We start from the raw sequence: 24,999 nt of genomic DNA, 5'->3' as shown, positions 1-24,999 counted from the left end.
AATAAAAAGTAAAATCAATTAACTTTATTAAAATAATGGATTGCTCCTATTGTCGCGTTAATTGAGATGTGGTTGAAGCTATTATCCCTCGTTATACCTACCTGTTTGCGTGATCATAGATTTGATGGCCATGGTAACGTAGCATTACTTTTTTTTTATATAGTTACAAGCGGTGGCCCGGAGTGAATTACCGTCTCGCCTTGTTGAGCACACCTAGCTTTTTGGAGGCTAATTTAGCATTTCCCGCCAAGTGACCGCGAAACTGAACGTCGTTCGATATGTCAACTCCAAGTATTCCAGTGCTGGCTGTGGCTTTAAGAAGAATATAAAAAGTTGACGGCGAGGCGGCGATGCGGTGACGATCCCTTTCCGAGTTTTTTTTTATTATTTTTTTTATTTTTATTGTTGTGTGCTGTGACCTTAAGGCCCCTCGACACTCGCGGTAGTAGGTATCTATTAATTATTTGTAATGTCAACGTTTATCAATAAGCGGGTATAAATGTAGGCATAATATTATTGGTAACAGTTCCATATCTATAGGTTAATAAAACAAATATAATTTTAGTTTTTTAATTTTTTAATAAAATGACAAAATAAAAAAGTACTGCCATCGTTGACATCGCCTATCACAGAATCACTCATCTGGCCAACAATATTTTAACAATTAACGCGAATGCGTAACAGTGGTATTTAATTCACTGATCGTAGTTCGAACTTTCGTGTCATGAGCAACACGAGCACAACGTGGGGTGTGGTAGGAGGGGAAGAACATTCTACACAAGTGCCAAGTTGATTTCTGCGTGTAATAAACAGAAACAAACACAAACGAATATAGCCAATCTACTCGAACGAATCGTGGCAAACTTCACGTAGCATGAAGGGACGCACTTTGGCCGTAAAGCGAGACGTCAATCATATAACTTAGAAATATTGCAGTATTTTCGATAGCAAAGCGATCGTTACAAACAATATTTGGCTTAAATCCCACCCATACTAAAATATTGCCAAGTATTGAATAGTCTAGCCATAAATGCTGGCTGATGGTATCAGCCTTCCTGGTGAATATATTTTCGTGAAAAAATGGCCGGTCTAGGAGCCCCTTTAGACGTAATCATCGGATGGCGAAAAAAACAATAACAATTTCTTGAATTAGGATTATCTATTGTCATTGTCAACTTCACATGTAATATTTTGATCTGTGGTAAATCGACATTCAAACATGGCTTCTTTCATCCTAGTTTGTTTATGAAGAAGACACATTTCTTAATTCTTTCTATTCATACTATAATAATTGTTTTAACTTTTATATAATCGATTTGTATTTTAATTGATTAGTTGTAGTGAATAACGTTACGTAAGTTACTTTTATCCCGTTTCCATAAAATGGAGGATTCCCACGAGCGCAAACGTAGAAAGGAAAAATCAGACGAGTATTACAAAGGAAGAAAATCTAGAAAACATAGTTCTAAATCCCCCGAGAGACACCGTGATCATGGTAGAGATTCTGTAAGAGATGCCAGCCGCAAAAGAAGACGTTCACGATCCCCAAAAAGAGATGAAAGACGCAATGAGGATAAAATTGAAGCTCCTCCTAGAAAATCAAAAACAGATGATATGCTGAATACTAGGACTGGAGGTGCCTATATTCCACCCGCACGTCTCAGGATGATGCAAGCTCAAATCACAGATAAATCTTCTGTTGCTTATCAGAGGTTAGCTTGGGAAGCTCTGAAAAAATCTATTCACGGTCATATAAACAAAATTAATGTTGGCAATATTGGTATAATTATCAAAGAACTACTTAAAGAAAACATTGTCCGTGGTCGTGGTTTGTTGTGTCGTTCAGTTATTCAAGCTCAGGCTGCATCACCAACATTTACTAATGTGTATGCAGCCCTCGTTGCTGCTGTAAATTCTCGATTTCCTAACATTGGGGAACTATTACTAAAGAGATTAGTAATACAATTTAAACGGGGCTTTAAAAGGAATGACAAGGCAATATGCATATCATCAGTTTCTTTTGTAGCCCATCTTGTTAATCAGAGGGTTGCACATGAAATTCTTGCTTTGGAGCTTTTAACACTTCTTGTTGAGACTCCGTCTGATGATTCTGTGGAAGTTGCAATAGCATTTTTAAAGGAATGTGGACAGAAGTTAACGGAAGTCTCATCTAAGGGTGTTAATGCTATTTTTGAGATGTTAAGAAATATATTACATGAAGGTCAATTGGATAAAAGGGTACAGTACATGATAGAAGTAATGTTTCAAGTTTGGAAAGATGGATTTAAGGATCACCCCTCAGTTATTGAAGAACTAGAATTAGTACCTGAGGAAGAACAATTTACTCATCTATTAATGCTGGATGAAGCTACAGATGCTCAGGATATCCTAAGTATATCATAAATCATTAAAAAAATAAAATTATTTTGGTAGAGGTGTTTTACATACCTCAATTTTGTTTGTCTCTGTTTAACTAATTTCAGTTTTGCATTACAGATGTTTTTAAATTTGATGAGAAATATGAAGACAATGAACAGAAATATAAGACATTGAGTAAAGAAATTCTTGGTTCGGATGCTGAATCTGGTGAAGAAGAGGATGGGTCAGCAGAATCTGGCAGCGATGAAAGTGATGACGAGGAAGATGAACAAAAGCCAGTTACAATTATAGACAATACAGAAACAAATCTTGTTGCACTTAGACGCACTATCTATTTAACTATTAATTCAAGTTTGGACTTCGAGGAATGTGCACATAAACTCATGAAAATGCAACTTAAACCTGGACAAGAAATTGAACTGTGTCATATGTTTCTGGACTGTTGTGCTGAACAGAGAACATATGAAAAATTTTATGGTCTACTAGCACAAAGATTTTGTAATATCAATAGAATATATATTGGCCCATTTGAAGAGATATTCAAAGATTCGTATGCAACAGCTCACAGATTAGATACCAATCGTCTCAGAAATATTAGCAAGTTTTTTGCTCATCTCCTATTCACAGATTCAATTAGCTGGGAAGCGTTAGAATGTGTGAAACTTAATGAAGAAGATACTACAAGTTCAAGTCGTATTTATATAAAAATTCTGTTTCAAGAACTTGCCGAGTATATGGGGCTAAAGAAGCTTAATGACCGGCTGAGAGATCAGTAAGTTCAGATCTTGCTTGCAATATGCAAAAAAATAAATAAGCATTACCAATTTAATTTGTTAATTTTTTTATATTATATTTTAGTAGTTTGTTTTAAATGTTATTTGCATCAGTATGACAGCTTTTAATATATCAAATTTCAATGAAATACAGTAAGATATATGTTAACTTCTTTTTCAGGACACTTCAGGAAGCTTTCTTAGGAATATTTCCTAGAGACAATCCAAAGAATACCAGATTTTCCATAAACTTTTTTACCTCTATTGGTTTAGGAGGTCTTACAGATGACTTAAGAGAACATCTTAAGCAAATGCCCAAGGTAAAACTTTTGTATTACTTGTATATTACATTTTGTAATAAAGTATAAGCCAATAAGTAACATCTTAGAATAACGCATCTATTTTGGACTGACAATCCCTACTTTTATTAAAAAATATATGATCTGGTAATAATAATTTCTGTATTATCTTAGATTTTGTCTATGTATCCAACATAATTAAAAATGATTATGGATGTATATATTACATATATTTTAGAATGTAGCAGTCCCAGCAGAAATCAAGGTTAATAGTGACTCAAGTTCTGACTCCAGTTCAAGCTCTTCATCATCTTCATCATCTTCTAGTGATTCCAGCTCAAGTGGTAAAGTTTTTTTACTATCATAAGCATATTAAGGTAGCCTCAGGAGTACATGGTTATCCCAGATATAATATCCAAACTTATGGATTAAGAAGATTTTATTTATCAAAGATGAGATTAAATGTACATATAAATTAGTCTTAAAACTTATGAACTTTTTAATTTACATAACACAATTTTTTACACAAAAATCTTGATTAAATCAATGGTATCATGGTGTTATTTCCAGCAGCAACTTGCAAATATCATTGGTGATAGCAATGAAATATTGTATATTTTCTATATTTTTTAGAATGATTTCATAATTTAAAAAAAATATTTACTAATTCTTAATGTTTTATATTGATAGATTCAGAAGAAGATACAGGAAATGGTAAAAATAAAACTGAAGGAAAAGGTGGTAATTCTTCAAAATCTCCTAAAGATAATCCAGCCAAAAATAGTAATAAAGGAGAAAGATGGGGTCATGATGGTTATTTTGAAAGATATGGAAGAGATGAAGAAAGTGACAGACATGGTAGATCAAAGCGAGGCGAATTTGCAAGGCCTAATGATGTTTCGAAACATACTAAGGATACACAGAGAAGTAGTGATGATATTGACATTAGACGAAAGAATGCCTTGGCAAAGGGCAAAGGCAAAAACACACAACAAAAAAGAAAGGAATATGCAAACAAAAAAGAAATGAATGATTTTGATGTAAGGAACAGAGATGAAAGTGGACAAGCAGTAAAAGAACAAACCCCCACTTATGATTCATATTGGAATAGCACTATAAGAAAGAAAAGAAATGATACTAGTAATGATCAAGATGATAAATATAGACGCAGAAATAAAAATAGTAGAAGTAACAAAGCTTTAGATAGGGACAATTATAAAGAATCTGTTGAGAGAAGTGAGAATGAGCAAAACTTAAACAGCAGTAAAGATAAGTATGAAAGAAGAAATGACCAGAAATCCATTGGAAACAACAGCAATAATGAGCAAAGAGAATTTGATGTTGGTAATATAAAAAGCAACAGTAAAAAAGACAGTCAATATCAAGGAAGGCACCATGAAAACAGTTCACACAATACAAGTAGACCAGAAAAAAGCCATCAAGACATTTCAGGTAAAGGATTCCACATAGAGAAGGGTAAAACAGACAAAAATAAGTCTTATAAAAAGCATTACAAACATAATAGGGATGTCCAACAGAATCAGAATAAAGAAAGTAGTGATGATTCAGAGGATGATTCTAGTAATGAAAAACATAATTCAAAACCCACGGGAGATTCAGATGACAGTAAGAGTGGCAGAACACCTGAACATGATTCTGATTCAAGAAATAGAAGAGATAAATATTCACATGAAAAAGAAAATGGTGAACCCAAAAGTGGAAGATATTGGGACAATTATGACACAGGAAAGTCAAGAGATAGCCAGAGACAATCAAGACACAAAAGGGAAATAAAGAGTAGACGGTGAATAGATTAATCAATTTTAATATAAAATGTATGCTTGTGTAGATACATCTGTAATAAATTACTGCAAGTAATTTTTTCTTTTATTTTACTGACTACTTTGTGCCCATCATCCAAACTTTGTGTTTATTGAATTTTGACAAGACAATGACAACTTTATCTGATCAATTTGCAATGTAGTTTCTACATTGCAAGATAATCTTAATAAATGTTTATTGATTTTTATTCAAAGTAAGAACTGCTGTCACTTAATCATTTATTGTATTACAAAATGGAGACTGTATTACATTCTAAATCCAGTGTTGTAGACACAGAATCCATGTCTGGTAAGCTTAAAGTTGCATCTGCACCAATAATTCCATTGCCATCATCTTCAGATGCAACAAAGCTTACAGTTCAAATATCAGCACCATCTTATTTACACTCTCTGAAAGAGAATAAAGCTCCACCATTTAAAATACCACTGCATGAAGCTAGACCAAAACTATTGATTGGGACATTGGTTACAGAAAAAGATTGTATAGAAATTATTGCATGTGCAACAGGAGAATGCTTAAAAACTGCAATAGGTACAGTTTCAATATTTCTTAAATAATACTTTTTTTTACTAATAAATTTAATAATTTTAGGGGACTTTTTAGTAAAAAAGAATGTGGTGCCGAACTACCACCTATCTGAAAAGAACTTTCTAATAAGCTTGATTACGGAAGCAATTGATTATGCAGCCCACAGGGGATTTCCTCCAAATAAGCTTGCATGTCTAATGACTATGTATTTATATACACACATATATTTTAAGTGGTATTACTGGATTTCACCTATGGCAGTCTGGCAGTACTTTAAAGAAATCATGATCAGGCATACAATTACGGTAAGTATGTATTAGTAAGAAGATGTAGTCCCTAAATGTTTAATACAAGTTTAATAAGCCCTTACATAAATGATACGTTTATTGTTTAAATAAAACTATCATACAAATAATTTTGGTTATACATAGTATATTACTTACTATCTAAATTTTAACATACAACATTTTTTCAGGATTCACCAGATGGCCAAGAAGTATTTGAGCCAGAGGAATGTTATGATATATTGTCACATTTCCATGCAATGTATATGAAAAATTTACCTTTAGTACATTTGTTAACATTTGGTAGCTATCGCCTTAAATTATTGTGGCCATTTAAATTAAAATAAATATTGTTTTCTTCTTCCCATTTTAGGTCTAATTGCATTTTAATAATTATATTTTAGTTATATTTAAAATTTTAAGCCTAATTCTGCTCTACATTAGCTGGCTCAGGAAAATTCTCTTGCCATCTGAGACTTTGTTCTTTGAGAGTAAGGTGGGAGTCAGCACTGTCTGCCTCAGGGTCTGGTAGCTCATCTAATGGAACCTGTATATCTTCGTGTGGCAAAATCTCCGCACGCCACTCCTCATCAACAATGTCTATCAAACGACCATTCCGACGCACTTTGCTATCCATTGTTTAATTTCAAAACAAATTAAAATTTTAGAACTATCGATATTCACTAATTTTAACATAAATATAAGGGAATATTTTCAAACAAATTATTATAATTTGATCATACTAAAGACATATAATTAAATAGTATATAACTATACTATTTCTTCGTGGTCGTGCAATGTGGGTTGTGCATTGATTAGTACTTTCAATTTTCAAAGCCTTAGAAGAAAACCACTTTTAGAGAGTACACTGTAGGCACTAGGCTGTAGGCAGGCGTGAGTCGTCAGTCGTGACTCGTGACCCAACAACGCTAACGAGTAACGACTGTCCGCTGTCGACTATAAACGGCTAAAGAAATTTCTGGAAATGACATTTGCTTATTTTGCTCGCGTTTTGTCACGTGACGTCATAAAAATTCATACTTTGGCCGTTTGGCGTTAGTGGGTCGTTTTTCGTTTCGTTTCGAGTTTGTCTCGAGCCCCAGTTACAAAAAAAAAGTTATAAGCGAATTTAATAAGGTCATTCGTCACCACAGTCCACTGATCAAATAATTATTGTCAGTTCGTCTTACTACTTAAATAGAAGTGGGGCACCTCCCCAAGCCTTTTTATATTATACAATATGTATTATGATAGTCTACATCCTTAATCTCTAGCGCGTATACAGTGTAAACAGAGTAATATAGAGATAAAACTATATGACTAGACCCCCAGGAGTAATCATATACTGGTACATGATCATCTATTGGGGCTTTAACCCTAGTAATAATAAATTTACAAACAAGTTTCACATCTGACATGTGAACTTTATACGCACGCACGCATTTTTATTAGTTTCAATTCCCCATATAATGGAGTTTTGCATAAACCGTAAAGCGGTTTACAGAATAAAATTACTCACCTAATTTTACTGTGTAGTCAGAATAATTTTGTGATAAAGTGGCTGTAATCGTGTGATGCATCTAAAGGGTTCTCTTTTTTGTCATTCGGGAAGCCTTTTAAACGCATCCGTATTTACTATTGCATCGTCTGTGTCCATAATCTGTAACTTTAATGTATAGACAATAAAATACATAGACAAGGTTTTACTAATTGTCTTCTCGCTCTCTCGCTTCCATCATCCATGTTTGTTCGTGGTCATTTTGCATTTTTGTGCTACAATTTCTAGTTTCAGTATCTAGTGATTTAATTCTTAGAGGAGTGTATTAATGAAATTATCGGAAACACGGCGACCTTGTGAGGATTTGTCGCCTAGCAGAAAGTGCATCACGGTGATTTAACAACAGGGAGGGTACGTCTTTCACGTCCTTTCAATACACGTAAATGCGTCATTTTATCGAATAAATGTCTACTAGAAACCAGTTTATTGTTGGTTTGGAATGATGAAAGCTTATCATTTAGTAGTTAGATGTCAGGATATGGTTCAAATTATCTAAAAGGGATGTATTACACTCCTGCTGACAAGGGGGCGATTCACAGTTTGTTCAGCCATGGAAATGAATTGATACGGAGTTACAACGGTTAGTCATCAAAACCAGACGTATTTTTGGTATCGCCAAAAGAAATTCGTAATGTTAAATAATCTACTGAGGCTTCAAGGCTTAGACAAAATAATTGGTTATTTTGTCTTCCAGATTAAATATGATATATTATCCTTTGTGATCTTGGCGACATAACGCCGCAAAGATAACAACAATGTTTACCGATTTCGCTACTTTTCATCATAACTATTTTCCTATATCATCAAGTAATCATAATTTTGTCAATGGTTTTAATCTATGTGTTTGTGTCACTGGTGTATTGTGAGTAGTTAAAATGGACTAAAATAAAACATATTTAATTTAAATGTGAATCACAACATCCTTTGTGTAAATTTTTATTAAGAAGTCTGATGTTATAAGAATTTTTAAGGATAATGTAAAAGTTTTGAAAATACAAATGATGTTTTCACATTTTTCAGAATACTAATTATATTAAATTTTACTTAGATTTTTTATAAAAAATGATGATGTAGCAAAAGTATAAAGTAACAGAAGTCCTGAGATAATTTTATTTAAAATCAAATAGAAATTTATTCTAAGGTTTAGAATCATTTTTCATAGGTAATGTATTAAAAAAATATAATGCAAAATACCTTGCTTTATATGTCATTATATAGTTGCTGTAAAATGTTTTAGTATATATTTTAATAAATGTGGCTATTTAAAAAAAGTATCTAATCATTTCAAAATTAATTAATTTATACAATTGATAATAATCTGTATATGTATTATGATCTATTTTAAAAATAAATTGTTTACAATAATAGACCTTATTAGATTTAAATTTAAAGATAATTTTCAATAATATATTCAATATAACTACTCTAATTCAGATAATTTACTGTCAACAGTATCCTAATTTTTTGGTATACACCAAATTATTGTCATCAAAAGTAACATTTTTATATTGAACTCTGTGTGTCAAGATAATATCTAAATTTTTTCATAATAGAACTGTATACAATGTGCATTTCTGTCATGATAAGTACAATTTGTAAAAATAAAGACAAAACTATAGTGATTTATAATGCTGAAGTACTAGTATGATAAGAAATATGAGTAAGACTTAACTACATATATATTTCTAAAGCAATGCATATTTTTTATGGATGATAAGAGAATATTATACACATTTTTCTTGTTTCTTATTGTGTATAATGAATACAAGGCAAGTACACGTTCGAAGGAATCTTTACAAATTTGTCGACGCAGGCCTAAGAAGTTAATCCAATAAAAACTAACCCACACGGTCCACGCGTTACGTACATTCTTACGTCACGTTGAAGAATATTCTCATTGCGAAACGAGGTTTTCTCGTTCGCTAATTTATCCTTCACCCTGTAACGGAATCGAATAGCCTCGTTTGAATTACAAAATATTTTTGCTAGATTATGTAGTAAGATTTAATATAAGCATCAATTCATACTCTAAGGACTCTTTGGAAATATATGTATGGTAAAATTAAGTTCTAGTTTTGTTGTAAAATTTTAGCTTTAGGAGAAACTAACTGCTATTATTGAAAATTGATTTTTGATAACCGCGATCTACTTAATCGAAACCTCTTAGCTTTTCGGATAAAAAGAAGCCTACATGCCGTTATTGACGAATATGTTTGTTCAACTTACGTATTGAATCGAAATCTAATAATTTCTTAATAATTCATATATACGTTTTGTATTTTCAATCCAGCACGACAGAAGAGACATGAATACCAACGGATGCAATGATGAGGTATCTATTAAAAAGTAAATTTGCGTTTGTGGTGTATAGAGCGTCATAGAAAAGCTTGTAATATGATGATTATTCTATATGTTGCTTGTTTAGTAATACCCTTCAACTCACATTATTTGCAATACACTAATAAGTGGTATAAAGCACTACATATACCATAATTGAAGTGAGACCCACAAGGCATTAATCAATTACAATTTAAGTTAATTTCGAAAAGTTTATTAGTATTTAGTATACGTCAAGCACAATTTGGGGTCAGTTGAGGGTGGTTTTGACTTCTTTTGCGTATATCTCGTAAACACAGTACGACATATTACCCTTTTTTAATCCTTTTACAGAGATTTCATTTATTTAAATGTACGTATTTTAAATTGGACCGTATTTTTTTAATTATTATAGGCGATGGCAACAAACAGAAGCGGTGCGCAGCGGCCAAACGGCGCGCCGCAGACGAAGGTCTGTCAGTTTAAGTTGGTGTTGTTAGGGGAGTCGGCAGTGGGAAAATCATCCCTGGTGCTCCGGTTTGTTAAGGGACAGTTCCACGAGTACCAGGAGAGCACCATTGGAGCCGCCTTCCTGACGCAGACCCTATGTCTCGATGACACTACTGTTAAGTTTGAGATTTGGGATACGGCAGGGCAGGAGAGGTATAATATTATGATATCGTTTTTATCTTATTGTCTGGTTTTTAAATATCAGGTCTAATATGTAGTGTACTAAATGATATGTTTTTAATAGGTTTGAGAGTGAAAAAACCTCTTTTAATAAAATTTAATTAACACGATCAATATAAACAACCTTTATATAATATATACTCTAAAGTGTCAGACTAAAAACCATCAAGGAAAAATATAATTTACACGGTACAATCTTAATTATAAAATGCATATTGTGTTTTTTCTGTATGAATTCATGATGTTGTCTTGTTATTATAATGTAAATAAATAATTATTGTTTATTGTTCTCGGTACCGCGGTATGCAGTTTTTGCCTACGACTTTAGAATATTATTATACTGATGTCGAATTTTATTTGTTATTTGATCAGTAGCATAGATTTTATGTAAAACAATCTCTCAATGATCTACATTTCAAAGCAGCAAGTAAATACAAAAAGTTACAATTAATTATAATTACACGAATAATTAAACATTATCCATATATTTAATGTGGTCTGGGTCTTTGGTTCAAAATTTTTAATTTTGCTTTTTTATAGTACGGATTAATTTTTAACATACGTCATGTCTATAACTTATAATGATCGTGTACTGGAATAGTACGCAGTAAAAGTTGTTTGAATGTAATAAACATGCCGCTTACAAACGTTCAATGATTGTTAGGTCTTTTACATTCTTTTAAAAATATTACTTTATACAAAATCTTGCACTGCATAAACTATTAAAAAGTGTGTAAATTTTACTTTGAAGGACAAGAATTTAAAATGTCGGTAAGTTAAGGATTTTATGTCCACGTGTTTTTGTAGAAATGTATCCGATATTCACTATATATAGAAAACAATTAATGTTTATTATGTAAGCGTAACATTTAGAATCGCATCAAGTAAATTGTATGTAAATATTATTTTCTTATTTCAGATATCATAGTCTTGCCCCAATGTACTACAGAGGAGCCCAGGCAGCTATCGTAGTTTACGATATTACTAATCAGGTACGTAGAACTTACTTTTTATCTCAGTAACATTTGCTGGCTGGGGGTCAAACCACTCATACCTCTAATCTTTAATGGGATAGAGAAAAGACAGATTTCTACATTTATAAACCATTTTTCTGCATAAACATAATAACATTAAATTTAACTTTGAAATTTGATACTTCCTACATTAGATAAAATAATATTTATGTTTTTCATAGTTCAATAAAAAAGTATTTATTTTAACTATCGCCTGTATATACTTATGTGCAATAAATACTTGTTTGTTAGATTTATATTTTTTTATGGCTTAACTGTAAATATGTATATTTTTTGTTGTAGTATAAATTTTATGTCAATAAACTCGCATATGAAGATAACATATCAAAGATACATACGATAATCAATATAACATATACTTCTGAAGATGTACATATGTATATAATATAAATATTTTATTAATACTATAATCTTAATCAAATGACTCGAGCACTCAAACTCAAATCAAATTACAAAAAAATCTGTATTTTGCAAGATTACAACATATTCTCTACTGTGGCGACTCTTCGCGAGTCAGTATCTCCTGCCGCTGTGAGGCTAAATGAGGTGTGTTTATTTGAACGTGTTTTAATTTGTAGATGTCGTTATTTGTATATATGTCTTAGTCTGTGCGTACACGACGACTTTTTGTCTATACAAAACCAGTTAATCAACTGTGATTAATAAAAACTAGACTATGGTACTGATGTACAGTACATTTTCCTAGAAACTACAATAATTATTGATGACAGCCACTTTTTCCCCGAGATGTGAATACATATACGTGACAAGGCATTTTTCAAAAGCCCAGACACATTATTGAGATTTACTAAGGATACATGAAATTAAAAAGAAGTAGAACACTAGAGATGTTTCAGATACAAGATAAAAATAACTTAAAATGTATAATATTTTTTACATAAAAGTTATTTTATGTAAGAAATGTTTTACATTTTATGTACTTATTTTTACTATTATTGTTAAATTTTCAACGATTTATTAGAATTCAATTAATAAAATTATGGTATACATAGAAAAATAAGGGTAGGAAGCTTGGGCTTTTATTAGGAAGTATTTATATATATATATACTTGCAATATTATTAATATATCAAAACACATAAATAGACACGTTTTTGGTTTCGTACCAGGTATTTGTGATCACCTTGAAACATTATTATTTCGTGGAAAATCGTTAACTAACTATTATAATATTTAACCTAATTTCGGGGCGTGTTAATATTATATTATTTCCTAAACATTATTTGTATAGTTAATTTACTGCGTTCAAGCGCCTATTTAGCGTTTTGTTATTTATTGTCTTAAAGAACGAAGGGTTTGAACGAAGAATTAATCCAGCTATAAATTTAGACTGTTAGGCGCCTAAATACTAAAACGTTACAGGCGTATTTAAATGACCTATATTTATCTTAATATTGAAGCAAAAGTAAGAGGCTTAATATACGTTCGATAAGAAATAGACTACCGAAAATATGACTGAATAATTGTGAATTAAACAAATTGGAAAAAAACAATTTCTTACTTTTGATACTAAAGCTAATTGAAATTTGTTTGCTATAAATCCAAGTGTATTTTTTATATTAATTTATGTGGCCATAGGTCAGAATATAATAAATGCAATTTCATTTCTTTACAGGACAAGCATTAAAATTATGTTAATTTTGAAGGCACTATTAAAATATTAAAAACTCGATAACTTATTAATATGTATATTAAGTTATGCTGAGCAAAAATATACTTATCATTTTCTGATCTATGACCACAGATATATATACATAAATACGCCTAATACGATTATTTTCGCCGTAAAACATTTAATACCTTCGTTATTATTTTTGTTACGGCATCTTACATTATTTATTAAGCCAGTCTTGTGCTAAGTGATAACAAATTAATCAAGGATTCCAACGATAATTGGTCACGGTCGAAGCACATCGCATTGTCACGAACGCAGAATTCCTAATTTGCGCCTTAAACTGCATTCAATTGTTACTGATAGCCTTGTATTTAGAGGACTTATGTATTGTGTTTTATTAAGCAAAACAATTTCATAATCTTATATGAAAATATATGTATTTTACTAATACAAGTTAGACGACAGAGCCTTCGCACAAAACGTTATTTAATTTGCTTTGAAATGGTATCACGTATGACAATTCAATACATAACACATTTAGTAGCAACTGACAAGGTGCTGTTAATTCTAGTTCTTAACAATATTAAATCCCCTTATCAGGAGATGCGTGCGCACGTGATGTTCTTATCTATGTATATCATTTAAATGAACAGAAGTAATTATGTCCTATAATTTCAGCAAACTATCGCGACATGTTCGTTTCAATATTATACTACGTTATGTCTAACCGTAAAAGACGCGGCATTCCGCTATTCCAAATTAATTGAAATATAAAAATAACGGTTTGCGAATTTGTAACGGGTAAAGCTAATTCTTTTTAAATATCTACTTGAACTTGTAGTGGTGGAAAAAATTATAGAATGGACTGTTAAATATGAATGAAAATAAATGTATACGACTATTAAATAAAAACACGCATTCATCTTCAAGTTAAAAAAGTCTTATTTCAAGGTCGTCACGATCCACCGACCAATATCAGTTATATTTCATTTCAAATCTATTAAAGGGTGTGAGACACCCTATGAGACGAGGTTTAACTGGGCCTTTAATGTACCGCATATTCTCGTTATAATTGTCTATTGGTAACGGAATGTAGGTTGTTATTCACTGCCCTAATTTCGCTTGGACAATGCAGTAGAAGGGCAGTGGCTTGGAAGTTGTTTACGTTTTCGTACGGTCCACTTGCAATGTATCGTTTACAGAATCAAATAATAATTTTATTTCTTTAACCAAAAATACATAAAAAGTTACCGGTGACTGATCAGTTGTCGTGTCTTTTAAGCAAAAATAATGCCTGTGATGGGAGATCCCAAAACAATAAAGTTTGTTATCATTATCTTATTGATATGTAAAACAAAGTATGGAAATGATTCTTTGTGATCAGGTAACTAACTAGATTCAGATGGAATTATTCTTTAATTATGTAAAGAGAGTAGAGAAAATAGTATTTGACGTGTGCGTGAGCCGTCAATCGTATTACACGCATAAGTCTTCGAGTTCAAGGGCGTAATGTATAGATATTGATTGCTGTTTACGTCATATTGCCAACTTGCACTGTATGGTGAGTATGAACTGTTAGATGAGTCAGCCAACACAAAAAGTATTAGGTAAGAAAGTATTCTTAGAAAACCGATTTGGTCTGTATAATCCGAGTGTTTATTCTGACAATATGTTGCACTGATATTATACATGCATTATTGTTGTTGTTTTTACGTATCTATATTTAATAAATAATACATAAGGAATTCGCAAATATAATTTACTACTTTATCATGTCCCTTACAATGTGGGGCACTAAAATCATTTTCGTTCAATGACCAGACTATTTCCCAGACCTTTGATAGCGTTATCGTTCATTGATATTCCAACGGGTAGTGTAGGGTAATAATTGTTTGTAAAGAATGCGCTGCGCAATTTCTTTGTGTATAATAAAATATTTACTCTCATCTCGTTTATTTTTAGATGATAACTGTTTCACATACCTTTTTCACACAAAAGGGAACTGCGATAACTGCATATGAATATTTCTGAACCGTCTTTTAATCAATTATGTACTATATATCTTTCAGGACACGTTCGGCCGAGCCAAGAACTGGGTGAAAGAACTGCAGAGGCAGGCGTCACCATCAATCGTAATCGCACTCGCGGGTAACAAGAGCGACATGGCAGCCAAACGTATGGTGGAATTTGACGAGGCACAGGCCTACGCCGATGAGAACGGTCTGCTCTTCATGGAGACCAGCGCCAAGACGGCAATGAACGTTAACGATATCTTCCTAGCCATTGGTGAGTCCTAAGTAGACAATTTTATTGCCTACTTACCTATTTTATACGACATAAAATAAAAAAAATATGCACAAAAGTTTAAAAAAAAATCAGGTAGGTATAATAAATATTTCTTTGTATGAAATTCTAAGATGATCGAACTTTAATGTTATTTTACAAAAGTGCTTAGTTATTCCTGATATAATATGTTATCAATTTCATATGTTTATAGAAGCGTTAAAATACGTAAAAATAAAATACGCGTACTTACACTAATACCATTGTCATACAATGTTATATCTTAAAACAAATCTGGTGTTCTGAGCGTCATTCATTGATTTAATAAACAAGTTTTTTTGTTTTTATTGGAATATTGTAGAAGTTATTGTTTAAATTCAGTTGATATGCGTAAGTAATGTATAATTTAAATGGCTTATATTTGGACATGGTGCCTTTTTAGCGAACAAGTTACCAAAGAGTGAGAGCGGCGGCGGCGGCGCGGCGGGCGGCGCGCGGCGTCTCGCAGACGGCGACCAGCCGCGGACTTCCACCTGCTGCAAGTGATACCGCCCGGTATGTACCCACGTTAAGTCAACGTCAAGAAGGGATGATGACCCATCCCTGCAAGTACTGGACCCGATCTCCCCTAGCTATTTGTAAATGCGTACGGCCCGGTCTGTGAAAGATGCTTGCTGTGTCAAGCATCCTCACAAACCAACAATGGGCGGGAAGAGGCGGACGCAACCGCCGCATCGCGTGTTGGGAAGCGGATAAGGCTCTGCTGTTACCGCATCCCGCATAAGGCGATTGTTGGTGGCACCTTGGGGTTTTAGTGGGTATGCACAATTGCGAGTCCCACATAATCCTTCTGCACCAAGCAGTCGCGCCGCGGAAGGGTATGCGCAATGCATTTCCCCAAGTAAAAAAAAAAAAAAAAAAACGTACTGTGTCAAAGGCCTCGGCGTGAACAATACAGATGCTAATGCAGTTTCTTATAATTTTAAGTACACAGTATCACGGAAAAGTTAAGAAATATTATTATTATTACAAACCATTAGTTAGGTCTTTAATTATATGTAAATATGTAAAATTCCTCCGCGTAACTATAGCAGCTATTTTATACCACTTAAATGAATTTTTATTTCATATTTGAAATTACCTCGCAAACCGAATGTTCAATAAAATTTTTAGGGGCCATTAGTCGATTAGATATTTGATAGATATTAAGAGGTATTAAAACTTGACACTTGTTTAGTTAACGTATGCATTGTCGACCTTTGATAAAAATGAGTAACCATTCTATAAACGCATATATTATAATTTGTTTATTTTAAATTATATTCTATGTCGAATAATCAGGCTAGAATGCTTGAAGCTATTCCTTGTTTGTACAATGTTTGTTATATAATTTCAGAAGCAGAGTGTGGGAATGTGGCGCGATGCGGCGCGCGGATGAGGTATGACACACACAAACACATGTATACACTATATAGGAGGACAGCAAAGCTTTACCCATTTAAATTTTTGTTTTTATAAAAGTTGCATTCAGATGTTTGATGCGCTACAGTCTTCAATTTTTTTATTTACAATAATTGTCTTTACATTTTTAAACTTTCGATATTTTATTACATTTTGTAGTTTACATTTAGATAATTTAATCTAAATCCTTTACATTACTTTTAATTTCAACTAATTACTAATAAAGAATCAAAATGATTATGTGATGTTATTTTACACATATTTAATACTTTCAACACAAATTTATTTAATGGACGAAAACGCATGCAATTATTATAATGCTATTAAGCCTGTTTTGAACCAGTAAAATGTATTTTTTCTGAAAAGCTTAGTCAGTCAGTCTACACTTAACATTAACGAAAATGCATCTTAAATTTATTTCGTTTCGTTACAATATTGTTTTGTAAAAACATTAATTAAACATAAGATTTCTGCTTGTGTCCTTTATATAATTTAAGGATAATAAAGTTATTATTCCGATATCTCTCTGGACTGGTTTAAATTTACGGTAGGAAGTCCTGTAGAAGGCAGAAAGCAAGAGGATTTTTTATAAGGAATTCCTGAATTTCCATCTTATTAAATAAATTACACTATACAAAATAAGGAAGTACCAACAATACAAAGACAAACCAAGCCATAAATACCTTTTGGTCACTGTAATGTAAACCTTCGTTTATTCTTTTGTTTATATGAATTTTCTATTTGTTCAGGTCAAGGCTTCGTTAGGCTGAGTACACGAAACACCTTATCATTATTGTTATTTACACTTTGTTTGGTAGCGGACTGAGCATAATTAAAAATTATAAAAAGCTCTTATCAGTGCATAATATATCCAAACTTATTTCTCGCAAAAACGCTTCAACGTTACCCGGCAAAGTGTATATACCTCGCCATTCTCAGACTGGCGTATTTGACAACCACCATCTCTGTTGATTGGCTTTTTATTATGTATTCTAGTATTGCCCTATAATTCAAATTTTAACCTGTTATCAGATTTACCGTTGTTAAACATCGCCGGTCTAGAATAGCGTCAATCATTTACAGATATGTTAACGAATTGGTAGGATTACTGTATATTACCCGTCGATTGTCATCCATTGAATGCGACTGGTGCTTTTTTTCGCTTATGACATCACAATAGAGATAGCTGTTATACTTAGATGCTACAGTGTTTTGAATTTGTAAAGAAAGCTATTTTAATTCCTTCCTTAGTGCCGTATTCAATGGACTGATTATCGTTATCATTTGTTTGCCGTACCGCGACTAGAGATCACCTTTAGTTAATATAGATGAAATTAGAACGCCTTTGTTAGTTTAAACTCTAATATTCAGTGAACAGTAACATATGTATAATTTTGTTATAAGGGTATTTGTACTATGTGGCAGTTCTAGCTGTATTTTACTATCGCATTCCAAAGGGGTGTAGCTGTAGACAAGGTCAATTCTGTTGTGAAATGTAAAGAATCATTTCTTGATGTATAATTTGGAAATAATCAGAATGAATATAACCTTAATTCTGTTTGTTAGCATTATTTTTCAAATAAAGTAAAAAAATAGAGCCCAAAAATGTAAAGTTTACATATAAACAACAGAACTGACAAGAGTCATGTTGACAGACCCAAAATAATAAAAGTGCATTAAAAAGATTTCATACTCCTTTGTAGAAGTCTGGGTTGTCTATGCTCTATCCTTTTTTCTTCGTATACTGATAATTTTCGTAACCTTAGAATAAGGAATGAATTTTCATCTGTAAAATATGAAAACTAAATAGTGATTGTAACATAATTGAATTTTAATAATTATTGCACATGTATGTAGCAATGGCGCTTATTTATTATCTGTCAATTAAGGTCTTTTTTTATATATATGTATATCTATTTATGCTCGATAATAATAGACAACTCCGTATAAAAAAATAAAAGCAATGCATTTCTACCTAGAGGGCAGAACTATTAAAATCAATTTTATACTAAGCCTTACATTACAAATGTAATTTCATTCAAGAATGAAGTGCTTTTAGGATTCTAAATCATTTTTTGGTGTTATGTCTTGTGTTTTATATATATTTGTTTCGAAAAAATATTAACATTATTCATTAAATTCAAAAATTAGACATCATACCACAAAATGTGCAATACTTAGTAGTAATCAGACCGTCTCCTGTTTAAAAATGTCTAAATGAAAATAATCAACTAAAATATAACTGACACTAAAATAATCTTTTGGTTTAAAAGGACCATAAAACTTAAAACAGGATGCGGTATGATCCTTTATAGTTATATGTAGATGTTATCAGAACATTCGTGTAATGAAATTAAAACAAGCGGAGATGGAAGGTCATATAGTATGTTTTTGTATTGTGTAAATATTTTGGATTTATTAAGATTATTATATTGAATAAAAAAATATTGTAAATGATTTTTGTGTTTTATTTCAAATACATTAAGTATAATATTAGTGTGTTAAAATATTATTATAAACTATTTATAATTCTAAAATAATAATTCAATTATCCTAATTTGTAGTTACTTACTACATGTTAAATCAAATGGCACAGTTTTAGGAGAGCTTATTAGAAAATGGCCGTATTACAACTTTTTTTTAATTCTAACAGTAACATAGTCACGTGTCAAATTATTTTCATTGTTAAAAATAATTATTAGCTAATTCAAGCTTGGTATAAATAAAAATGCTTTATAATTTGGTTGCATATGATATATAACTCTGCTGCTTTTGCCACATAAGGCAAAACAAATTCGTATTGACGGGTAAAAACTGAAAGATGATTCTGTATTTGAAATTTAAAAACTGGATTCAACCGGTTACCATTGAGATTGACATTAGTTTTTCAAATATATATGTAAGTTTCAAATATATGTATGAAATATTGTATGATTACTACTTCATTTTTACTTGCTATTTGTAACTTTGACTAGTTTCTTTGAACATTATGGTTAAGTAAACAGATAAATCATACAATTAAAACCCACTAAGTACTTGTGCGTATCAGAACTTTTAAAAGCATGGTATTAAATCTAAAGTACATATAGCCAAATTATATGTTTCAGCAAAATCGCATGTAAATAGTTTTAATAAATAAATTTACATTTTGTAGACAAGAATTTCACACACATTAAAAGCTCTCTTAAGGTTTACTTAAAAATGTGTCAAACAATAAAATTTTAATTTAGCTTACATAAATGTAATATTTGGCCAAAAAAAGGTATTAAAAATTGTTAAACACATAAATAAGCACTAAACAAATGATATTTTCTAAATTCCTTTCCTTATAATTCATCGTCAAATCGATCTATATCGTTTCCAAAGTCTGTAGCCTCACTACCAACAAAAACATGGTGATGCTGAAGTATCTCCTCGAATGACAGAAGTTCATCGTGGTCATCATCAGAGGACGCAAACAAATGTGACACTTCCTCCTCGGCTATTTCACTATAAAAAAAAATTATTTATCAGAAGATTTCTTAAAATGCTTACTAATTTTTATTTGAATCAACATATTGAACATTTAATATACAAAATATTAATTAATTTGAAAATAATTTACATAAAGATATATGTATAATAAGCCAGAACTTATATTACTTGTTATCTGGTATCATCCAGCGATGTATTTCATGTTCATCGAGTAAGCCATCTCCATTTAAGTCCAGCTCATGGTCATACTTGTCCCGTTCTGTTATCACCCATTCCTTATCTTGGTGTTGAGCTGTAACCATACTGCTCAGTTAAATAATTTATTTAGTTTTCTATTTTTTTTTTTTTTTGATAAAACAGTAACATTCTTCATTACTACTGAGATATGAAAAAATATGAAGCAGGCATATCAAAACAAGTTTAAGATTGGGTTCTTAATTCTATTTCTATTAACTAAACAAATACCCTCTGTGTTAAGTTCTCAGAACCTTACTATACCCTGATTTTTAATTCTACTAAAAACACCTCTCATCTAAAGAGACAATTTGACCGCAATAAAAAATTAAAGGCGACGCATTTTTATGTTTTACCTACAAAAAGCTAAATCTAAATATTTACTTAAGTGACCTCATACAAAAATAACAAATATTGAAATATCACGAACAATATATCGAATTACCTTTTATTATTTTATTTTATGTGCGTTTTTATTGTGCGTTTGTGGTGATAAGGGTCGTAATTATGACCATTGTGAAACCACTTTCACTGTGGAGCACCGCACTTAATAAAATGGATATATTCAATATTCATCCATTTTATTAAGTGCACCATTCATCCGACTGGTATTGAAATTGAAAAATGTTCCCGGTAAAAAGGTATGCCATCTCTGACATGTAAAAAAAATGATAGCTGTCAGAATTCTACCGAATTCTAAAAATATGGGTATAGAATACATTTCCATTAAGATGGCTTAAAATAAATGTTTAATTTAGTTATACTAAAGAAAAAAATTCACGATAATGGACTAATATTTAATTGTTTGCTAATTTCTGGGAACATAGTGCGGTACAATTGGCAACTAAATAAAGATAAATATTAATGTAACAATATTAAAAAGTATCTGTGGCTTACAAACCTCTCTCTCCAATATACTCATGGAAGTCAAGCATTCCATCGCCATTTGAGTCTTTCTCCTTTAGAGCCTGAGAAACTAGATGAGGGTGCATCACTGGGTGTTCCTCTGGGTTTGTAAATACCTGTTATATTTAAATGTCTTATTATTAAAAAAAGTAAAATGGATTTGGTGAACTATAATGTACACAGCTATTTTACTTAAAATGTAACTTGATTAAGATATGCAACCTATTATTTATTACTCTGGATGGACTATTATAATATGAATCAAGACTCTACAAAAGTATTAATTTAATACTTATTTACCTCAAATTCAGCTATATCCAACTTTCCATCTCCATTCCTATCTGCTGTCTTCCACATTATCTTCTCATCACGCACCAACTGCTTAAAAATAAATATTATATTATGTTATATAAGTTATATAGTCATAACAATACAAATACACACCAACAACAATAATTTTTACAGTTTCATAGAATTTATTAAGTTAATTAAAAATATTATAATATATAATAATTAAAAAAGTATAGTAAATATTATAATAATTAAAAAAGTTAATTTTAAGATACTAATCAAAACATTGGCCTAATAGTAGGGGACGATCCAAAATAGGGATTTACTCGAGCGTCATAGAGACCTATTGAGTTGCGATGCTTAGATAATAATAATATTTTTATATAATTTCATTCATTGGTTTGCTATAGTTTCAAAAATGTAAAAAAATCTGTCAATATATCATATATCTCCAATATATGATATATTGACAGATTTTGTTTGCGTCAGATATTGATAGCATCCATGTCCCGCGTGTTTTTAATAATGTATGTATTTTAATCTGATTGTTTTCATAGTGGGGATAATCGTACGTAAAGGTCGAATATGAGAAAAAAATAATTTAATTGAGCGTGTCAGATTTTTATGTGAACCTTAAAAAAAGCTCTCTTATAATCTGACGATTTGGATGTGCCGCAAACTCGCGGTCATTAATAGAATGTGTGGTTCATCTTTATGTCCTAGACGTGATTTCATAATCTGACGATTACCTATAAAAAAAATATTTTTTAAATCATAGAACTTAATTAATTAAAATAACCTCAGAAAATAACAAAATGTGTGTGTATATTGTTCATAAACTTGTATTGATTATATAATAATATAAAAAAATAATTTAAAGTAATTAAACATGCAATATACTACATTAGGTTAACAAAGACTTGTAAAATTGAAATTAAAAAAGTTTTCATAAGCGATGGTTCTTACTGACCAATTCTAAGTATTTTCAGCGTTACCTACGTATTACTCATGCCCCTGTCCCCTCCCGCTAGATTCCTGCCGAAACCCGTAAACGCGGGGTTGCCTACCCGTAGCCGAGTTGACATACAAGAGCTACCGATAAGCTTTTGTTACGTACATACGTTAGGTTCACGCCTGGTTGAAGGCGAAACTGACGGCGATACGGTAACGTTACCTTTCGTAGTTAATATGTTGACCTTTAATCTGACGCGCTCAAGAATTTCTGCTTATTTTTTTACAAATCTGATTGTTTATCAATGATGAACCATGGATGGCCAGATATATGGGGCTCATTTGATAGAGTTATATATATAGTGTATTCCTCTGTATATTAATCTGCCAAATTTGTACAAAATCTGGGAATCCCCACTTGGGCCCCCTACTATAATCAGAAGGTAGGGCTAGGAATTTGCATTAAAAATCTACTTGGATTTATTTATTATTATTGGAAGATATATATTTTTCTTGTATTGGAAGATATCCAAAACTTGGCTTTTATATAATTGACCTATACACATGGCTTTTTTTTTTTTTTTTTTTTTTCTAGAGCGCATCGTGCAATCAGTCTTCTGACTATGAGCAGATGAGTTGTAGGAAGACTGACGGGTGGAGACATTCCTCAATAGGAATATCTACCATAATAATATTAGCTCAGACAATGTTGCCGAGCTCAAGGGTTCTTCGTCTTTTGAGACGGCTTATACACTCGGGTAGGGTGAGTTGAACAGCTAGGTGGTTAGGATGGTTTTCCAGCCTAGTCTTGTACTTCTGGGCGTACTATTTTATTTCCGCTTTAACTGTAGGTATGGCACACACATGGCTTTTTAAGAAAAGTTTTTGTAAGTAATAGATATATATCACTCGCATGTTTTCTCAAACTAGTTACACTACTAATCAAATGTTACCATGCCAGTGTCTCCCGTATCTTCTGGATTAAGTTCTTCCTCAGTATCAACCCCGAAAGAGTCTCTAAGGTACTCTGACCATGTCACCACGCCATCACCATCTTCATCTGCTTCTGTTAGTCTTTCCTCAGCTTCCTCTCTGGCAAGATTACTGAAATAATCAGACCAATGTTTTATATTTTACTTACACTTAGAAATATTGTAAAATTTGATTGGATTTTTGCCCAAATTCTATTATATTGCAGTAACCATCTTACATAAATGAGTTTAAAATCCACTTCTTAAGTTCATCGCGATCAATGAACTTATCGCCATTAAGGTCCATCTTCGGCAGCATCAGACCAAGGCGCCTCTTTGACTCTTCCGGACTGAGTTTATCAAACTCTTCTGCCTCTTTTACGCTGCCTATTGAATAATAATAAGTTACAACAAGCATTGTAGGTATAAGAAACAATAAACTCAGTTTTATAGACATAGCAAACGCAAATGTGCTTCTTATCAACTTAGGATTGCACAACTGAGTTAGCTCGAGTGTATATTAACTATAAACACTAGGTACCTAGAATGGCTTCATGGTCGAATTCAACATTGTGTCCCATATCATTAAAGTGCTCAGAATCTCGTGGCCGATACGCGCCGTCAGATTCTCGCTCTGGATCATCTAAGCTATGGCTGTGAACAGCAGCCGACGTGCAGAATAAAATATTAGGCGTTAACAGTAATACAAAAGAAACGTAGTATTGATAATACATTTTTGTTAATAAAATCAGTGTTTCTTTAAATTAAAAGGCACTTGTGCTTATTAGGTTACTGTTGAAACATCATCCTTTTTACTTCATATGTAATCAATTGCTGGGTTTTGTTTCATTTATAGCCAACAAAAACGCCACTTGTTTTGTTTAAAATTTTAGATTCAGATATTTTGATTCTTATTTCTTATTTTCAGAATAAGATGTTGTCAGTTGTCAAAACCTCCATAGTAATAGAATAATTAAAACTATCCAGTGTGTTGACATATGACATAACGATATACACTTGTGTCTTGTAGTCATAGATCGAGTACATACAGTCTAAAAAAGGTTAAGAAATATAAGGGAAGATTCAAAGA

At 31.8% G+C, this 24,999-nt stretch overlaps 5 protein-coding genes across 10 annotated transcripts; 3 read left to right on the top strand and 2 right to left on the bottom strand.

Moving 5' to 3' along the window:
• The first annotated feature begins 1,236 nt into the window (after positions 1-1,236).
• On the top strand, positions 1,237-5,329 carry LOC110991267 (pre-mRNA-splicing factor CWC22 homolog). Its single transcript, XM_022256577.2, has 5 exons — positions 1,237-2,392; positions 2,497-3,151; positions 3,334-3,472; positions 3,690-3,795; positions 4,142-5,329. The coding sequence occupies exons 1-5, from the start codon at positions 1,384-1,386 to the stop codon at positions 5,257-5,259; spliced, it is 3,027 nt and encodes a 1,008-aa protein (XP_022112269.2). The 5' UTR covers positions 1,237-1,383; the 3' UTR covers positions 5,260-5,329.
• On the top strand, positions 5,329-6,465 carry LOC123689487. 2 transcript variants are annotated; one of them, XM_045629760.1, is made up of 3 exons: positions 5,329-5,581; positions 5,885-6,126; positions 6,297-6,465. In XM_045629760.1, exons 1-3 carry the CDS (start codon positions 5,527-5,529, stop codon positions 6,450-6,452), a joined length of 453 nt encoding a protein of 150 aa, XP_045485716.1. In that variant the 5' UTR covers positions 5,329-5,526; the 3' UTR covers positions 6,453-6,465. The 2 variants fall into 2 exon arrangements, with proteins under 2 accessions (XP_045485716.1, XP_045485715.1); XM_045629759.1 differs by having other exon boundaries at positions 5,361-5,824.
• LOC110991269 (anaphase-promoting complex subunit 13) lies at positions 5,495-7,069 on the bottom strand. The gene is made up of 2 exons (XM_045629761.1): positions 6,265-7,069; positions 5,495-5,682 (listed from the first exon to the last, which is right to left on the bottom strand). The coding sequence occupies exon 1, from the start codon at positions 6,740-6,742 to the stop codon at positions 6,530-6,532; it is 213 nt and encodes a 70-aa protein (XP_045485717.1). The 5' UTR covers positions 6,743-7,069; the 3' UTR covers positions 5,495-5,682; positions 6,265-6,529.
• A 733-nt stretch (positions 7,070-7,802) lies between these two features.
• Positions 7,803-19,539, top strand: LOC110991271 (ras-related protein Rab-5B). Of its 4 annotated transcripts, none has more exons than XM_045629752.1 (8): positions 7,803-8,014; positions 9,954-9,995; positions 10,395-10,642; positions 11,589-11,661; positions 15,408-15,624; positions 16,064-16,176; positions 17,018-17,060; positions 17,832-19,539. In XM_045629752.1, exons 2-6 carry the CDS (start codon positions 9,969-9,971, stop codon positions 16,165-16,167), a joined length of 669 nt encoding a protein of 222 aa, XP_045485708.1. In that variant the 5' UTR covers positions 7,803-8,014; positions 9,954-9,968; the 3' UTR covers positions 16,168-16,176; positions 17,018-17,060; positions 17,832-19,539. The 4 variants fall into 4 exon arrangements, with proteins under 4 accessions (XP_045485708.1, XP_045485709.1, XP_045485710.1 ...); XM_045629751.1 differs by lacking the exon at positions 7,803-8,014 and adding an exon at positions 8,487-8,525; XM_045629753.1 differs by lacking the exon at positions 9,954-9,995 and having other exon boundaries at positions 7,804-8,014.
• On the bottom strand, positions 19,348-24,878 carry LOC110991270 (reticulocalbin-2). Of its 2 annotated transcripts, none has more exons than XM_022256583.2 (7): positions 24,451-24,878; positions 24,149-24,296; positions 23,892-24,042; positions 21,997-22,077; positions 21,692-21,812; positions 20,725-20,848; positions 19,348-20,571 (listed from the first exon to the last, which is right to left on the bottom strand). In XM_022256583.2, exons 1-7 carry the CDS (start codon positions 24,641-24,643, stop codon positions 20,409-20,411), a joined length of 981 nt encoding a protein of 326 aa, XP_022112275.2. In that variant the 5' UTR covers positions 24,644-24,878; the 3' UTR covers positions 19,348-20,408. The 2 variants fall into 2 exon arrangements, with proteins under 2 accessions (XP_022112275.2, XP_022112276.2); XM_022256584.2 differs by having other exon boundaries at positions 21,997-22,074; positions 24,451-24,877.
• Between the last annotated feature and the right edge of the window lie 121 nt (positions 24,879-24,999).

The sequence above is a fragment of the Pieris rapae genome, chromosome 10, assembly GCF_905147795.1.
Source record: "Pieris rapae chromosome 10, ilPieRapa1.1, whole genome shotgun sequence".
Taxonomy (NCBI): domain Eukaryota; kingdom Metazoa; phylum Arthropoda; class Insecta; order Lepidoptera; family Pieridae; genus Pieris; species Pieris rapae.
Note: the sequence above shows the minus strand (reverse complement) of the source record. Positions and strands in the feature narration are given on the sequence as shown.

What these genes read in the sequence shown, in the direction of transcription:
- LOC123689487 (XM_045629759.1), top strand. Translation starts at nt 5,527, where the DNA reads ATGGAGACTGTATTACATTCTAAATCCAGTGTTGTAGACACAGAATCC. An exon ending in ATGCTTAAAAACTGCAATAG is followed by an intron (nt 5,825 to 5,884) that starts GTACAGTTTCAA and finishes TAATAATTTTAG; the next exon opens with GGGACTTTTTAGTAAAAAAG. An exon ending in TGATCAGGCATACAATTACG is followed by an intron (nt 6,127 to 6,296) that starts GTAAGTATGTAT and finishes ACATTTTTTCAG; the next exon opens with GATTCACCAGATGGCCAAGA.
- LOC110991267 (XM_022256577.2), top strand. Translation starts at nt 1,384, where the DNA reads ATGGAGGATTCCCACGAGCGCAAACGTAGAAAGGAAAAATCAGACGAG. An exon ending in AGATGCTCAGGATATCCTAA is followed by an intron (nt 2,393 to 2,496) that starts GTATATCATAAA and finishes TTTGCATTACAG; the next exon opens with ATGTTTTTAAATTTGATGAG. An exon ending in ATCTTAAGCAAATGCCCAAG is followed by an intron (nt 3,473 to 3,689) that starts GTAAAACTTTTG and finishes CATATATTTTAG; the next exon opens with AATGTAGCAGTCCCAGCAGA.
- LOC110991270 (XM_022256583.2), bottom strand. Translation starts at nt 24,643, where the DNA reads ATGTATTATCAATACTACGTTTCTTTTGTATTACTGTTAACGCCTAAT. An exon ending in ATACGGGAGACACTGGCATG is followed by an intron (nt 22,078 to 23,891) that starts GTAACATTTGAT and finishes TTTATTTTTAAG; the next exon opens with CAGTTGGTGCGTGATGAGAA. An exon ending in TGGATGATACCAGATAACAA is followed by an intron (nt 20,572 to 20,724) that starts GTAATATAAGTT and finishes TTTTTTTTATAG; the next exon opens with TGAAATAGCCGAGGAGGAAG.
- LOC110991269 (XM_045629761.1), bottom strand. Translation starts at nt 6,742, where the DNA reads ATGGATAGCAAAGTGCGTCGGAATGGTCGTTTGATAGACATTGTTGAT.
- LOC110991271 (XM_045629751.1), top strand. Translation starts at nt 8,502, where the DNA reads ATGTGTTTGTGTCACTGGTGTATT. An exon ending in GTTTGTGTCACTGGTGTATT is followed by an intron (nt 8,526 to 9,953) that starts GTGAGTAGTTAA and finishes TTTTCAATCCAG; the next exon opens with CACGACAGAAGAGACATGAA. An exon ending in GATACGGCAGGGCAGGAGAG is followed by an intron (nt 10,643 to 11,588) that starts GTATAATATTAT and finishes TTCTTATTTCAG; the next exon opens with ATATCATAGTCTTGCCCCAA.